Source organism: Xiphophorus couchianus, chromosome 13, assembly GCF_001444195.1.
Source record: "Xiphophorus couchianus chromosome 13, X_couchianus-1.0, whole genome shotgun sequence".
Lineage (NCBI taxonomy): Eukaryota > Metazoa > Chordata > Actinopteri > Cyprinodontiformes > Poeciliidae > Xiphophorus > Xiphophorus couchianus.
In genome coordinates, this window is record NC_040240.1 from 7,019,574 (window position 1) to 7,035,578 (window position 16,005).

Below are 16,005 nucleotides of genomic sequence, written 5' to 3' on the forward strand. Positions count from 1 at the left end.
ATTGTTCCAGACTTGGCTCTGGCTTCTATTACTAACTCTGTTATGTATTCTGTTTTTCATGGAGTACGTTGTACTAGCCTCGGAGCTTGTCTGAATATGTGCTGACTTGTTAGATTGTCACTGTCACTTCATATCTCTACATTTAGTGCATAAACACATACAGGTAGAAAGAAAGAATTGGAAATATCAGTGGTTTGTTGAAACCAGTTGAATTTAATTTGTTGGGCCAGCTCCAAAAACCTAACACATTAAATTGTAAACAGTTTAATTTGCCAACAAAAAGCTCTTGAAAAACAATCTGTAGACCTAAATGTCAGCAGGTGGTTTTAAACATTTTGCTGGCGTGCTACTGTATTTAGTAATAGACTACACTTAACACAAAGAAGTTATCTTATATTATAATCATTCATTGAGAGAAAATATTATCACACAGTGACACGCTTTTATCAGAATATGATAAATATGTGAAGTTAGCTGTCTCCCTGTCTTTGCTTACAAAACACCCCCCTAATAAACTAGGATTAAGACGAGCAGACAAGCAATTTGACCCACACTCTGGTTTGCTTCACTGGACCCGAACACCATTTCATTTGTTGGGCTAGCAGGCCAAATCAAGCCGTCTTTATGAAAGTCTCTTTGATGGATTCACCACTGGCCTCCCCCCCGTGCAATGATCTATCACCTGTCCAAGCCTTGGAGGTTGTGATAAACTTGTTTAGCATGGGGGTCGCTGCATGCAAGCTCAGCGACCACGCGAGCTGGGGGCGGGGCTGCTTTTCGACTCGCACAGTCTGTTAAACGGATCAGGTCCGTCCAAACGGGTGGACCATAAATATCAAGCCGCTGCCTCTGAATCCATCCCTGATGATATTTGTACTTATGCTGTAAGCTGCCTGGGTAATTATTAAAACAGACCAAGTACAAATCTGTAACAAAATCTTTATTTAATTTTATTTGGAAGACATACTGTTTTGGATTTTTTTTTTTTTTTTTGAAGAAGTCAAACGCGTTACGAGGTTTTCTTCTGACAACGACTACAATAAAAACTGCGTCAAATCAGCAGGATTTGCCTCAAGACGCCACACGTATTGTCACATCTCTGCAGCTGTGTTAAACCCACGGCGGCAGCAGAGATGAATCACACAGAGAATATTAGACGCTTAGTGGATCTCGCGCTTTGTCTTGTGCTCAGCGAATGAAGCTCAGACGTTATCCCATATTGTAGCTACGGCCGTCCGACATCCTCATGAGTCATTCTCCACTTAGCAGCGGCTGCGCCTCCCCCCCCCACCCAGTGCACGCTGGCAGATGCAAGTTACAGTGAGCCGAGGTGCAACCCATCCGCTTTCTAATGGGCCACCACAGGGATCAGTGTTATTGGATGATTCATCAGATCAGTGCGGCAAAGCAGCCCTCGTTTGACTTCGCAGTTGCGGCTCATGTGGCTCGCGGAAGTTGATGTAGTTAACGTGAAAACAAACACCTGACGCTGTGGGTGGCAACAAACAACGCATCTGATCTTTTTTTTTTTATTATATAGTTTCATCAAAAATCAAAATTAAATTCACATTCTTGTTTCCAGATGGTTTTGTATTTATTTATTTTTTTACAAATGATTCCTTCTACACAGTAAATCCCACCAGCAAAAGCGAATGATGTGCTTTTATGAGCAGAACAAATCCAACAAATAAAGTTTTATGAGAGGTGTGTATGTTGAATGAATTAGATATATTTTATTGAAAAGAAAAAACCCTTTGGGTGATTGAGTAAAGGGGCAAAGCCAGTTGTAGTTGTTGTTCTTTATGGGTTTGTTATGAACAACGCTAAATTGCCGAACTGCAAGCTGGAATACATTTCCATTGAGTTGCTGAAAAATCTGTCACAAAGCATTCAATAAAACTTTGCTGCCTTAAAACTTTCAAAGAGCTTCACCCTGAAGGTTTTTTAGGAGGCAAGTTTTTGATTGCATTCGAAAGCAGCAGGATAAAATCACTGTTGCTCTGAGTGGGATAACAAGATCCATGTGTCTAGTAATTTCTCATACCTAAATTTAATTGTACAGAAAGTTCAGAATATGAAATCCTGTAAATTTCACTTTTTACTCCAACAGCATATCTTTGTGAGTTAGCGATTTGGTTATTTTCCCCACTTAGCGTGACACACGAACACGTTCTTTCTAATAAGCTGTCTTAGTCATCTTACCTTTTGCCAAAATGTACCTTGTCAACCTGTTTTATGTCCTACTGTCACATGGTTGTAACTTTTTGAAGTATTAAGTCCAAAAAGCAATCTTTTTGAACATCTAATCAAGCTCAATTTGTTTCCTTCACCAAACACTTAACTTCAAAATACACTGCATGACACCATATGCATTCTTTAAGAAATATTTACATAATATTTACAAAATCTAAACATGTTGCTTGGACTCCACAAACACAAAACACGATCAATGTCGCTCCAAAGACTTGGACTGTTTTCTCCAAAATATTAGGTTCTTTTGGTTCTTAAAATTAAGCAAGTATTTTCCTCATATTTTTGTACATTACATGAAATACTTCATCTTTGTATTCATCAATAATCTGTTTAATTCTTTATATTCAAAATTATTTTTTCTTATTTTAGTCAAAGTGCTGTACAGTGTACAAACCACCATATCTCAATCTTTACACTCTGAGGGTTACCTTGAGAACCGTATTTTAGTTCCTAAACTTTACTGTTTTGCTCACAACAGCGTTCACAATATTGACACTGTTTCATATGGCTAACCAAGTTATTTGAACTCCTAAATCTTACCAGAAATTTTGGCCACACTATTTAACGTCATGGAAAAAGACCTCTCTCTATTTCTGCTTTCATTTTAACCACTGTTATTCCTCTACTTTATTTTCAATCCACCATCATAACCATTTGTTTTGCTCACAACACTACATTAGACAAAATATGTAATCCCTGAACTCCTTTGCAATGTTTTCCAGGTGTTGGAAACATTTCAAATGATAAAAACCCATCAGATCCTAAACATAAGCAAGTAGTTTGGTGACTGGGCATTTTATATTGCAATTAAATGTATCTTATTTTACAATTACACTTGTAAAACCAGGTGATTTTTACTTCAAAACCTAACCGATGGGCCTATTTGCAGCACTCCATTACACAACATTCTTTATCACTAGCGTTTCAACATGCTTGCTGCATTTCCTCCAAGTATTTTGGTTACAGTGCCACACATTATTGAAAAGATTGATCAATCCTGTCTATAAAAAAGGTTTTCTTCTTATTATTATTTTTACATTTCCTATTCGTATACATTGTTTTAATTCCTAAATTTAACCAAGATTAAGTGCATAAATCTACTCCACTCGTTTGTAAAGTGAAAGCAAAAGTCTAACTTGACATATCTGAAACAACAGAGGTGTTGCTCTTGAAGATCTTTACTAAACGTCCAATGTGGTGACAGAAGAATGATTCTTTCAGAAACACCTGTCCCTTTTCAGCGTATGAACAAACTGTATGGTGGTCTAAGTCGGAAGACTTCTTGGCCCGATATATATTTTTTATTCATTGCCGTTGGTTGATTAATTACATTCATCTGCAACATTAAATTCCCAACGATCCATCGAGCTACACGGCAATTTCATCTGAAGTCAGCAGGGCGCACCATCATGGTTGTCATGGTAGCCAGCAGATTTGGACCCTTCCAGTAGTACCACTTGATGCCATTAAAGCGGAGTACATTGGATGAAACGGGGTAATATATGCCATTCAGGTTGGATGGGCCGCAGGCGTCGAACCACCATCCTGCAAGAGGGACAATTCCAGAGAGTTCAAGGAGAAAGTCACAATCAGTCAAATTTCAGCTCATGAAATCGAACACGTAAATGTACAGCTATAAGTCAGCAGTAACTTTACACCGGAGCAAAGGGAAAATAAAAAGCTCCACGGGACATTTACAAGAGGACAAATAAAAATGTTCAACAGGACAGGTTGTAAAAGAGAGACGGACTGAGACGGGGGCGGGCGATCGGAGCGGACGATTGACGGTTCGCACCTCCCGAGGCGAGTTGAGCGCACTTGCACGTGCAGCGGTCGTTGTCTCTGTCCTTGGTGCTGAACTGGCTCCCAGTGTGGGTGAGACTGCTGGTTTTGCCGGCGGTGCCGCTGAATCCGTCGGCATGAAGGCTAGAAAGAGTGGAAGAAAACAAAAAAACAAAAGAAACTTTTGTAAACAGCGCAGCCAGGTTGGAGTATTCTACAACGAGTCAATGTTGGACAGCTTGTTGGGAAGTGAAAGTGACACCGAGTTGCACCATAAGCTGTGTATTCATAACAAAAGCACTCATTGGTAGGCATAGCAGATCTCAGAAGTTTAAACGCACTCATTGAAATGTTTTGTTTAAAAAAGTGACCATAATTGATCATGAAAAAATACTTTTTTCCCCACAATGTGACCAAATTTGACAAATATCCAGTATCCATCTGAAATGGAAACAAATGTGAAACCATTTGGAACTGTGACATGAAATTTATGTTTCATTTTATCAGACCCTAATGTAGCTTTCCATAGGATTTTAAAATATTTTAGCCATGCTGGGAATGACTCTTTGGAAGAAACTACTCCTTTGTTATGTGAATAATACTGATTTATGTCACTTGTAGAACAAAACAAGTATTTTGCATAAATCCTTAAATACTGCTTTTGGCCTCACCGTCTAGTTTTTCCTCTCATCTTTTTTTTAAATTCTCCAAAAATGTGTAAATGTGTATTTTGCTTCATCGATTGTCATCACAGTGCCATCTAGATTATGTATATTTAGATTTATTTGTAACTTTCTCCTGACTGATACATTTGTACAAAGAGAGCACCTGGACCCTTTAACTCTCAACCTTTTAGTTGAAGAAATCCTCTGAGCTATTTCTGTGGTTAATCAGATTCACAGATCACAACAGGACTGAAAGCTGACGTTAAAAAATACGTTAGCAAAGCTTTAGTTGGAAGTTGCGGAATGGGGTTTATGGCGGTCTTATTATTTATATTTCTACTCGGTTTTCAGCTTTCAGGACATTATGTTTTAGTGAAGTGGAACCCTTTTGAAATGATTAATTATGATCGCATCATTTTACATCCCAAAAATTTTATCAGTGTGTGTACTTCTTAGAGCAACAGTAAGTAAGCTGATATCGCCGTCAATGTTTGTTGTTCTTTTGTACAACAGGATACTGAATGGATGATGTGTATCCAGAGGGTCTTTTGATCTATTTTTATTGTTTTGTCTTTGTTTGATTTGTCAGTGCCTGGGGGGGGGGAAAAATATGACTCGACGATTTAATTTGGAAAAAATACAAGGAAAAAAAAAGCAGTTTAAACAGAGTTTAATATAATTGCTTTTGATGTGGCTGTTCTTTTTTTTAGCATTTAGTATCAAAGTAAAGAGGTGTTATTTTGGATCCTGTCTACTTTGCACCATAATAAATCCAAACTCAACACTCTTCAACACAGACGGTGATAATGCAGAACAACCCTGCAAAAAAAAAAAAAAAAGCTACGTTATATTCTCTTGAAAGCCACTGTAGGATGTCTGAGCCTCAGGTTCACATTGTTGCTAAACATCAGTGTGAAAACGAAGCGAAAGAAATCTCATTATTTTCCTTCCATGCCGTGCTTTGAGAAACAACCCGGTTTGAAGAAAAAAAAACAAAAAATAAAAAGGGAGAAGGGAGAAGAGTTCCTGCCCAAGTACCAGTCGCTCTCCTCTCACAAAGCATGGGCTGATTGAATGTGTGCGCTTTTATTTGTCCACCTGAGTGTGAGTCAGAGCTGCTTTGAAGAGGGTATTTCTGTTCCAGTTAGAGCAGAGCTCTTCTTCTGTGTGTCCCCTTACACGCACTCCCCCCGCTCCTCCGCTCTGTCGCCCAGAGGCTCGCTGCCTGTGATGACTAAATGAAAAATCTTCCTCTCGAATTTGTAGGTTCAAAGGCCAGGACAACACGTCATGACGGGATGCGAGAGCAAAGCTCGAAATGACAGCAGCGGGGAGGGGAGTGATGACGGAATAGCAAAGGGATTTGGGAATTTTGTCAGGGGATGAAAAATAGTTGATTTATTATTTTTGTTTTCCCCTCGTAATGGATTAGCGGCATGAGGGGAAATTGGACACTTCTAATTAGAGGCTAAATGATATCCTGTTGGAATATGGAACACGAGTGTGTTTTTATGTGAAAAAGAATTTGCTCCCCTTACAGATGTTTTTGCTTTTTAATCACAATGATATCACAACAAACCTAAGTGCAGTTTTCAAAGTATGATTTCATTTCTTAAGAAAATAACAAAAATAATGTATCCAAATAAAAGTGGCCTTGTGTGAAGAACTAACAGTCCTACAGGTGTAAAAACTGACAGCGGCAGAAGAGTTTGTGATGGCTGTCAGTGAGTATTTTACATCACTGTCAATAAACTTTGATCCACTCCTCTTTGAAGAATTGTCTAATGTAACTTCACAGGATCTGAGGGCTATATAAGCCTGGACTTTGACGAGGCCTCTCAAAAATCAAATGTTTTTTAGGACACTTGGAGGTGGAATTTGTTGATGTGATTTGAAACGTTGTCCTGCTGAAAAAGAAAAGAAATCCGGTCTCATCCTTATCATCGAATCATGAACACGACTTCAGCTAAAGCAAGCGATGGATCCTTTTGATTAGTTGTTGATAAAGTCTTGGAGCAGTTTCGCTAGTTCACTCCTGGGAAGCTTCACCACTGTTCCATGTTTTCTTCATTTATGTTTAATAACTCTCAGGGCATGATGTTTGTTGTTTTGTTTTGTTTTTTTTAGCTGTTCGTATTTTCAGACATGTTGGTGGACATGTGTGGCAAGTGAAATTAAATTTAGCATTTTACATAAAACCATTGTTTGAAAATAGTATTTCTTTTGTTTGAACATTAGCATAACATGACAAAAATGTATATACAAAAACTAAATAAAACTGTAGAGGAGGGTAGCTCTTTTTTTCCACAGCACCATGTTGATGATGGAGGCTTCCAGCTCTTATAACCCTTTTAGAAAACATTCCTATTAGCTTGAGCTATTCTACTAAATCTGCAGAACAAGGTAGAGCTCTTTTTTATATTAAAGGCATAGTGACAAAGAACGGGTTACCGGAATGTCCACTACTTTCTTCACTATAAGGACAGATATTTTTAGCAACCTCAAAGGAGGAGGTTTTCTGCCATCCCAATGATTTATGTATGAATCTTGTTAACTGAGTTCTAGGTGAAAAGCGCCACACTGCTCCGGGGAGTGCACTGGATCCAGCTGGGAACCAGAATTTCTGCCGCCGACTCCCTGCGGAGCACCCGGATCAGCGGCTGGGGAGTAATAATACAAACCCATGGGGTCAAATCGGCATTTTCCAGCGCGCACATAAAGCTGGTAGGAGTTGAAGAGAATGTGATCTCAGCAGTAGCAGGGCGAAGAGGGGTGATTACACACATTCAGGTGCACCGTCTCACACGGAGCAGCCTGAAGCGAAGTGGTGAAACACTCTGTTTTATTGCGCTAATTATGTGGAAGAAACTCGGGGAAAAGCAATTTGCTGCACTATCAAGGATTTTCAAAGCCTACTCCTACATGTGATCGTGATTTGTCATCCCTCAGATCATCAGCCTCTATAAACACTCACTAAGTCCCAGACTATATATTAAATTTTACTTTCCTTCCAGAAGACGAATCGCCTCGGCACAACCAAACATAATAACGTTGGCGACCGGACGGTTACTGGGGGGGGGGCTTTGTTTAACTTGTCACTTCCTGGCAGTGGCAGCTACAGCTGAGGTTTACAGTTAAACACCGGTGGGGGTGAGGGTGGGGCACGGGCCGCGGGGAGGGATGTGGCTCCCCGTGGGGAATTTCAGGGGCAGCTGGAGCAGCTGTGAAGTCATTGCACGACCTCCGCTTAGCAAGTCATTATAAGTCATATCTGTAAATCCTGATTTATGTGAAGACAGACCCTCGGTGCGACCCCGTTCAAGTCAGATGTCATTCACCAACTTCAGTGCTTTTTATTTTCATCTTATTTGACAAGTCGGCACAAAGTGGTGCACATTCATAAAATGGGAGGGAAGTGTGTTTTTTTGTTTTCAAATTATTACAAAAAATCTGGACTTTATTCAGTCCAGTTTACTCTGACAACGCTTTATGTACTCTAGTGCAACCATGTGGCTCCAGAATTCACCTTATTAGTAAATCAGGGCTGGAAAATGGCAACCAAGACTGTAAACCCAAATCTGGAGGCTGCAGAGGTTTGGGCCTCCATATCAGGAGGCCCAAACCTAGATGGGATAATTGTTGACAGGACAGCTATTAATATATACTGCTCAAAAAAATAAAGGGAACACTCAAATAGCACATCCTAGATCTGAATGAAAGAAATATTCTCATTGAATACTTTGTTCTGTACAAAGTTCCATTTGCACAACAGCAGGTGACATTGATTGTCAATCAGTGTTGCTTCCTAAGTGGACAGTTTGATTTCACAGAAGTTTGATTTACTTGGAGTTATATTGTGTTGTTTAAGTGTTCCCTTTATTTTTTTGAGCAGTGTATAATCCCCAATTGAGAGGTGGGTAGTAAATGGTTACATTTACTCAGTTACTTTACTTGCGCAACCTTTTTTTTTTTTTAGTTGTTTCACTATACCATACTTTTTACTTTTACTTGAGTAATATTCTTTTGGATATTGTCGCTTCTTTTACTTGAGTTAAATTTCTTCCTTGAACAAAGAAAAAAAATGCATATGATACAGAAACTAAATTAAGACTTCTTGTTTGTGTACAAGGTTGTTTTTTTTTTCTAAAGTAGTTTTCTACCTGCTGACTCTGCTGAGTCGCTTGACACTGGAAGTACTTCACCCTGTTCTAACATACAGTATGATTTGCAGTACCGACTCTAAATATTAGTTTCATAGTTTTATGGAAAAATTTTATTTTGTAATAATGCTTATTTGTACTCTTAATTTTTTTTCCATTTTAGTCTTCAAAATGCCCGAATTTTGACATATATTTACATTTTTGACTGTCTGATATCATTTTAAAATCTTAAATCAGATGTTCTGAGTTTTCCAGATTGACGCAATAGGATTGTTGGAGAAAGTACAGTTTACCAACACATGTAAAACGCTATCTGGCAAAAAAAACAAACTAGCATTGCATGCTACACTGATCTTATAGTCGCTGAAGTGAAATATAATGGTGGCAATGATTATGTTATGGTGACACTTTTCTTCATTAGCGACAGCAGGGCTGTATATAGGAGAATGGTTGAGTTTATAGGAGTAAATGGGAAGATGAAAAGTGGTTTTACAAAGTGTTGCCTCAGCATTTTTGAATGCAACTCCATTGCACAAAATAATTCACTTCGTTTTTAACCTTATGGTCAACCAAAAAAATAAAAATAAAAAATACATTGACTAAGCCAAAATGTAAAAAAATAAAAAAATTCTCTAAAAGACGATATGATGTGATATTACCTGTAGTTGTTGACTTCTTTGTCTATGTAAAAGCGGTCGTAATGTGAGTAGGCTTCGTTCCCCTCTCTGTCTCGGAGCTGGATGTGCAGACTGTATTCCTGTGAGCTGGTCAGCTTGTGAATGATATCGTTTCCCAGCCAGTGTTCCCCTGATGGCTCTCCAAAGCCCTGGATTCAACACAAAGACAGGGGGGAAAAAAAACAACTGAAAAAAAAAACAAACATATTTTAACAAAAGGGAATGGTTTTTCCAGCTGTCTGCCAAGTATTTTTTGGAGTTAATATGAAAATGGAGCTCACTTTGGGCAGGCACATCTATCATTTTGATGTGTTAAGACAGTTGACTGCATCTGGGATGTAAAACTCTCCACTCCAAAAAGCTAGAGAACAGTCAGCGGAGACATGGATTTACCTTTGCGTCATATCAGTGGTACATCTGCACAGCTTAAATAAAATAAAAGCTAAAGTAACCACTAGTTTTGAGAAATAATCCACGCACTTTGGAACTGAGGAATTGACATGGATGTAAGTTATCCACAAGTTTGGCAAATGAAGCAAAAAATGATTAATGAATTCAACAAAACATAGGTAATGTTTACATTTGAGAACGATTTTGGGACAAATTGCTAAAAAAATATCGTCTGGCTAAGGCCTCTTTATTGAAACGCTTATTTTAGCAAATATAAGAATCATATTTCCTACCAGTTCAGTTCTACTACAAGATTTCAACCTGAGACATTGAAAAACCTCACTTAGGACTTAAACACCAAACATCACATTGCTCCATCTAATTTTTTTGTTTTTATTTTTGTTTACAATATCGCTATTTAAGTGCACATTTTAAAACATTTTCACACACTAAAGAAAAAATATTACAGATGTAACTCCCTCACAAATACTGTAATAAAGCATGTATTGTCTAATGGCCAATTTCCCAAAATCAAGGCAATCAGGGCTGATGTATTGGTGCACCCCTAAGTATTTTTGAGAGCCTATCATGCCGTAAATTGTAGATGAATAGAAATTATTGACAAAATGATGACAAACAGAAATTAAGCAGATTTTGTGCAGCAAAGTTTTGTTTCATCTATGAAGCCCTGTAGTGTGTAAGGTACAATGTGTTGGGATAAAGGAAGTAACATTGTCAGGGTTACCAGGTACAAATAGCATCAATCACTTTATTTATGTTTTGTACTTAATAATCTATTTCAGAATTAAGAGTACAATGATCTGCATACAGTCAAATGCCCCCAAGTGATAAAATAATAGTAATAATGAAACTAAATCCACTCCCCTGTTACTTCAGTCGAGGTGAATGAATTCTTGAAGTCGTTCTGTTTGGAGCTGCAGGCAGAATGCCTGTATTGTGCTGCATGAGATTAAGTGACGTCGTTTTCGGGTCATTAGTGCAACTTTTGTGAAACAAACAGGAGGAAATTGAATTGATTTGCTGAAGGAAAAAAGAAAACAGAGCTTTATTTACTTTGTGCTCTGTACATTGAAGATAGAGGGATGAGTGTAAAAAAAAAAAGTTTAACGCTCTTAAACTAAGTCACAGTTATGTGCTGTACATCAAAATATATTTGAGTGAGGTTTGGATAGCTACTGCTTGTTTAAAAAGGATGCCAATAAAAAGTGTTTTATTTAAAAATAAAACAATGCAGCGAGTTTGCTGAGTTACATCTGAGCAAACCACAAGACTTCTGGAAGAATGTCCTTTGGACAGATGAGCCAAAAAGTAGAGACGTTTCGCTGGAGTGCATTTGGCAAAAGCCAAACAATATTTCAGCACTAACACCTCATACCAACTGTCAAGCGCAGCAGGGGAGGCAGGCCGGACGACTTGTTTTGAGACCACAAGACCCTGACACCTTGCAGTCACTGAGTCGGACATGAACTCCTCTATCTACCAAAGCATTTCGCTGTCAAATATGGGGCCATCTGTCTGACAGCTGAAGCCTGACTGCAAATGGATCAGACAAACTGGATAATAATCCCAAAGCCATCAGCAAATCAGCAGCAGAACGGCTAGCAGAAGGACAGGAGGTATTGTGAGGGTAAAGTCCAGAAATAAACTTTGGGGAACAATAAGGCGACTATAGATAAATTAACGAGCTAAATCAGTCTTGTTAATAAAAGTGGAAAGAAATTCACCATAGCATTTTTGAAAAGTGATATAATTATTAAATATTAGGAGTGGGAATCTCTTACTATCTCATGATTAAATTCAATTTTTATTTTTTTGGGCTAGGATTTTATTCAGGAGTTATTCATAATGTGTTTTGCTTCAATCTATAAGTGTGCAAAGGATCCATATGATACAATATCAAATGGAGACAAAGTGTTTCCTCTGCCTGAATCCTCGGTTTTACTTTTACGGAGTGGACTCACAGAGGCTGACCCACATTTTTGCAGATAGCCTATTCCATTTACAACTACGTTGCAATTTCCATCCAGGAGTTTTTAGCTACTGGAGAGTCATTGTAGTTATTTAGTGAAGAATCACACAATCGTACAAATGAAAGTTAAACATTCCTCAAAAGTATTCGCGTCATAGTTGAAGCGAAGTATCAACACTGCTGTCTGAGCATAAAGCGTGCCCACAAGCTCCGGACCAGTTACACCGCACAGAGCTCTTTATGGAACGGCGTGGTGTACCGTTAGTTCACTGTAGCTTGGCTCTGTGCATTTGTGGGGCTCCTGAACCCCTTAATCTTCATTTTGCATACCTTTCAAATGGCGAGGCTCATGCCAAAGTCTCTCTTCCCTGGAGTTTGAAAAAGAAAAGACAGGCGCAGGTTCAATCTCTCTGTCTTTTATTCATGATTTTGGGATATTTTATATTGATTCTGAATTGAAGTAAAAGAGAATTGCGATTCTTATGCAAATAATTTTTTTTGCACACCCCTAATAAATACAATAATTAGCTATATGTTGGTTTCCCACACACTGCTTAAGTGTTCTGCATTGTCTATCATAAGTGCTTAAATTGACATGTTTTGTGGGTGATGTGTTGGGTTTTGAAAATATACTAGCTCTTTGCACTTGCACTGCAAGTGTAAAATGTTAAATAACCAACATCTGTCTCTGAAAAGCACAAAGTTTATTGGGTTAGGACTAATTCTTGGAACTACAAGTCTGGCTGTCACACGTTGTCTTAGTTGTTGCTCTTGACTGTGAGAAGATGTAGTGCAAAGAGGTGTGAAGCATTTATCACCGTACTAGAACCCCGGGGTGCAACATTTGACCAAGTCTGACCACAGCTTCTGAGAAAATGGAGCAAAGTCTAAAGCAGCAGAGCGTTTTATTGCATACATTATCTGCCATCAACGGGGGCCCCAGGGCTCCCACGCCCCCAGCTGGAGTCAAATGTTTATCATCCACTTGTAAAAATATTGTCCCTAAAAGAAATTTTCAAGTCTTTTTTTTTTTTTTCTCAACTATTATTTCTTTGAGCTTCACTCTTTGGGTTTGCAGTTGATTTGTTGGTGCCGATCAGACACATAACACCACATCCAGTCAAAACCCCACAAAACCTGCATCGCTCATTTCTTCTGTGCGTAATTTAACAGTCAGATTGGACTGCATGCTGCTTTCCTTGAGCAAAACGACTACACGTTCCATTTGGGGAAAAAAAAGCATTGTATTCACATCTAGCAAAGCATAATTTAAGTTCTGGCCAAAACAAAAGCCATAAGTGTGAAAACATGTCTGACAGAGCCAAAACACCAGGACTACTTTGAGGTCTCTTGTGCACACTTTAGACTGTTTTGCAGGAAAACTTTAGCAAGCTTGAGGACCGATACAAATAATAGTGTCCTGAGAGTCGGCGTTGGAAAACATTGGTGGTTTGTGTATGAGCGACGTGTGTGTGTGTGTGTGTGCGTGTTCATGGGGGTTGACATAGAGAGAGGGAACGAGAGCAGGTGCAATAACATGGGGGGTGATAGGGAACACGAGGGCAGCCAAATACAACAACCACAGGTCACCTGGGATCACAGGATAGCCGCTCTCCCACGCCTTCTCATGCCAAACCACCCATGGACAGTTATTGAAACCTCCTGTGCAGGCCTGCAGCACCAGGGTCCACATGACCTTACGATAGCGGTGCACCCTTGATGCCTTGCGTGAACACGTACCATTTTGTAGTCGTTCCAGCTGCGGTGGAAGTCGACCGAGCCGTTCCTTCGATGCTGCAGCACCGTCCACCCGCCACCTCTGGTCTTCATGTCGCAATACACCTGAGCAAAAAAAACCAAAAAAACAGTTAAAACCAGGTCTGATCTTTTAGTCCTGGTACAATAAATAAGCTGCAGCACTACGTCGAAAAGTTTCCTTTGAAAAGTGACACATTTTGTTCCTGCGATGTCTCAACCGAGAGACCTTGGGCAGCAAGAACCGGCTGACAAGTTATTTTATCCTAGCACGCACATTTGCCTGAATCATTTTCGTTCCTTTCTGAGGACCCTGAACACTGATCCGTAGTCTGTTCTGTCTCAAACCAGATGGCGAGACTCATTCCATTGTAGTCCACCAGCTGCTAACTGCACAACGTGGCTCTTTACCATCCGAAAGACACTGTTTTTACAGACTGTTCTTTGGTGTTCGACAGACGTGCTACAGAGTAGAGATTTTTTATGTTATTATTTTAACCAACTTTCTGCTGAGTGTCAAAAATCTAATACTGCTAGTCTTTTGGCATAATGGTACTGTTTGACGTGAACAATGCTGTGCAAACTAATTTAGAACCCTCATATTTTTCACAATTTGTCACAATGACTAGCAGACAGTAGTGCAAAATAATGTGGAAGTAAAGTATTACTCTTTTATGTGCCTTTTTTATTTTACAAAAGCTATCTTGAAAGTGTGGAGTACATTTGTATTGAGCCCACCTGGGTAAAAACTGAACTACTGTGATCTGAAGATCCTTTGGAGTTTATCTAAACTAGATTTGCACATCAAACCTTAAAATCTTGGCACAGATTCTCAGTTGGCTTTCGCTCTGGAATTAGGCCATTCTAACAAATTAATGTTTTGATTTAAATCATTTAGTTGTAACTTTGGTAGATTTTCTTTCTTAATTGCCCTGTTTTTTGCTTCATCTGTCTTATTAACTCTGACCAACCTATTTCTCTGCTTAAATGTAGCATTCCCAACACATGATGCCACTGATACGTTTCACTACGGACCACTTGGCTGCTTCACTGTATTTAATAATTACCTGACTCCTGAGAACAATTGACTCAGCTGGATTTTTTCTGAATGTAGCAGAGTAAAAGGGGTCAGAATAGAAATGTAGCTATATATTGATGATTTTTGTCAGTAAATTATGTGTTGTCTGTTCTCATCAACAGTTACGCACTACTTTTTGAATATGGCAAATGTTATATAATTAGGGCCGAAACTTTAGCTTGTTAAAGATTTTAACTTAACTGCATTGTTCTTTTTCACATACAAAAGTCTCAGAATCAGATCCTTCGTGTTGTGTTTTTGGTACTCTTGTAAATCTGACGCACAGGTGACGTCCGGCAACAACAGTGATAAATAACAAAGCTGCTTTTCTTAGTCCAATTGGGGTTAATGTTTTCTTCAAAAACAATATAATGGGACTCTGGAAGAGAAAATAGTGGCATGCAAATTGTGCTAAAAATAGTTACCCTATTACCGACACTTTTCAATGCTGTTGTAGCAGCACAAATGTCTGTAATGCTAATGTTAGCGTCCACAGTCCACATTTGTAAAGACATGTTGTTTCAAAGAAGTTCCACGAATGACGAGCAGTCTCTGAAACTCTTGAAAGCTGAATAGGTATAATAGCACTTTGCACCAATCTGATGGTTGAATAACTTAAATATCAGATTAAAAGCAGTGACAATCTTTGTTGGTGAGCTCATACGCGTATTTATTCAATAATTTAGCAGCAAAAGGAGTTTTTGAGTAGAAAATGCTGCTCATTTTGTCGATGTACAGTTTTCACTTAAAATGCAATTTATTAATTACAGACCCTTTAATTAAATAAAAAATGTAATCAAAAAATTTAAATAAAAATAAAAAGAAATTTAAAATTGAGTCCAACCACTATATAAAGTTTTACATTTTAAGAGCTAGGAATATTTTTTTGTCAGACACCCCTAGTGATTTGAATGTATTTCTGACCATGCTAGACTACTCTAGTCACGCAGTCAGTCAGAAGACTCACTAATGAGAGGAAAATAATGCCGTGATGAAATCAAACACACCGTAGCCTGTCTGTTATTTGAGGACTTCCATAAAAGCTTGAGGAAAATGAGGGGGGTTATCCCTCCTTTTCAGGGTGCTGCACCATGATATAACCCAGGTGGGGTGGAAAAACTGACATCCCAGTTTGTTCATGTATCCCAGGAGTGGGGCTGGTGGTGTGGATGAGGGGGTTGAGGGAGAAAGGTTGGTTAAGGAGGCGTTTTTGGTTACAGCCGTGTTTTCTTTCTTTCTTGGCGACACGTTCTGC

The 16,005-nt window shown here is 38.8% G+C and overlaps 1 protein-coding gene across 2 annotated transcripts in view; it reads right to left on the reverse strand.

Moving 5' to 3' along the window:
- Positions 1-969: 969 nt before the first annotated feature.
- angpt2b (angiopoietin 2b) overlaps positions 970-16,005 on the reverse strand; it is a 32,670-nt gene continuing 17,634 nt past the window's right edge. For both annotated transcript variants that reach the window (XM_028037092.1, XM_028037091.1), the window contains exons 6-9: positions 13,658-13,759; positions 9,520-9,686; positions 4,049-4,179; positions 970-3,798 (exon numbers count right to left, since the gene is read on the reverse strand). In XM_028037092.1, the coding sequence (XP_027892893.1) occupies positions 3,635-3,798; positions 4,049-4,179; positions 9,520-9,686; positions 13,658-13,759 (564 nt within the window). In that variant the 3' untranslated portion in view covers positions 970-3,634. The remainder of the gene's footprint in view (positions 3,799-4,048; positions 4,180-9,519; positions 9,687-13,657; positions 13,760-16,005) is intronic.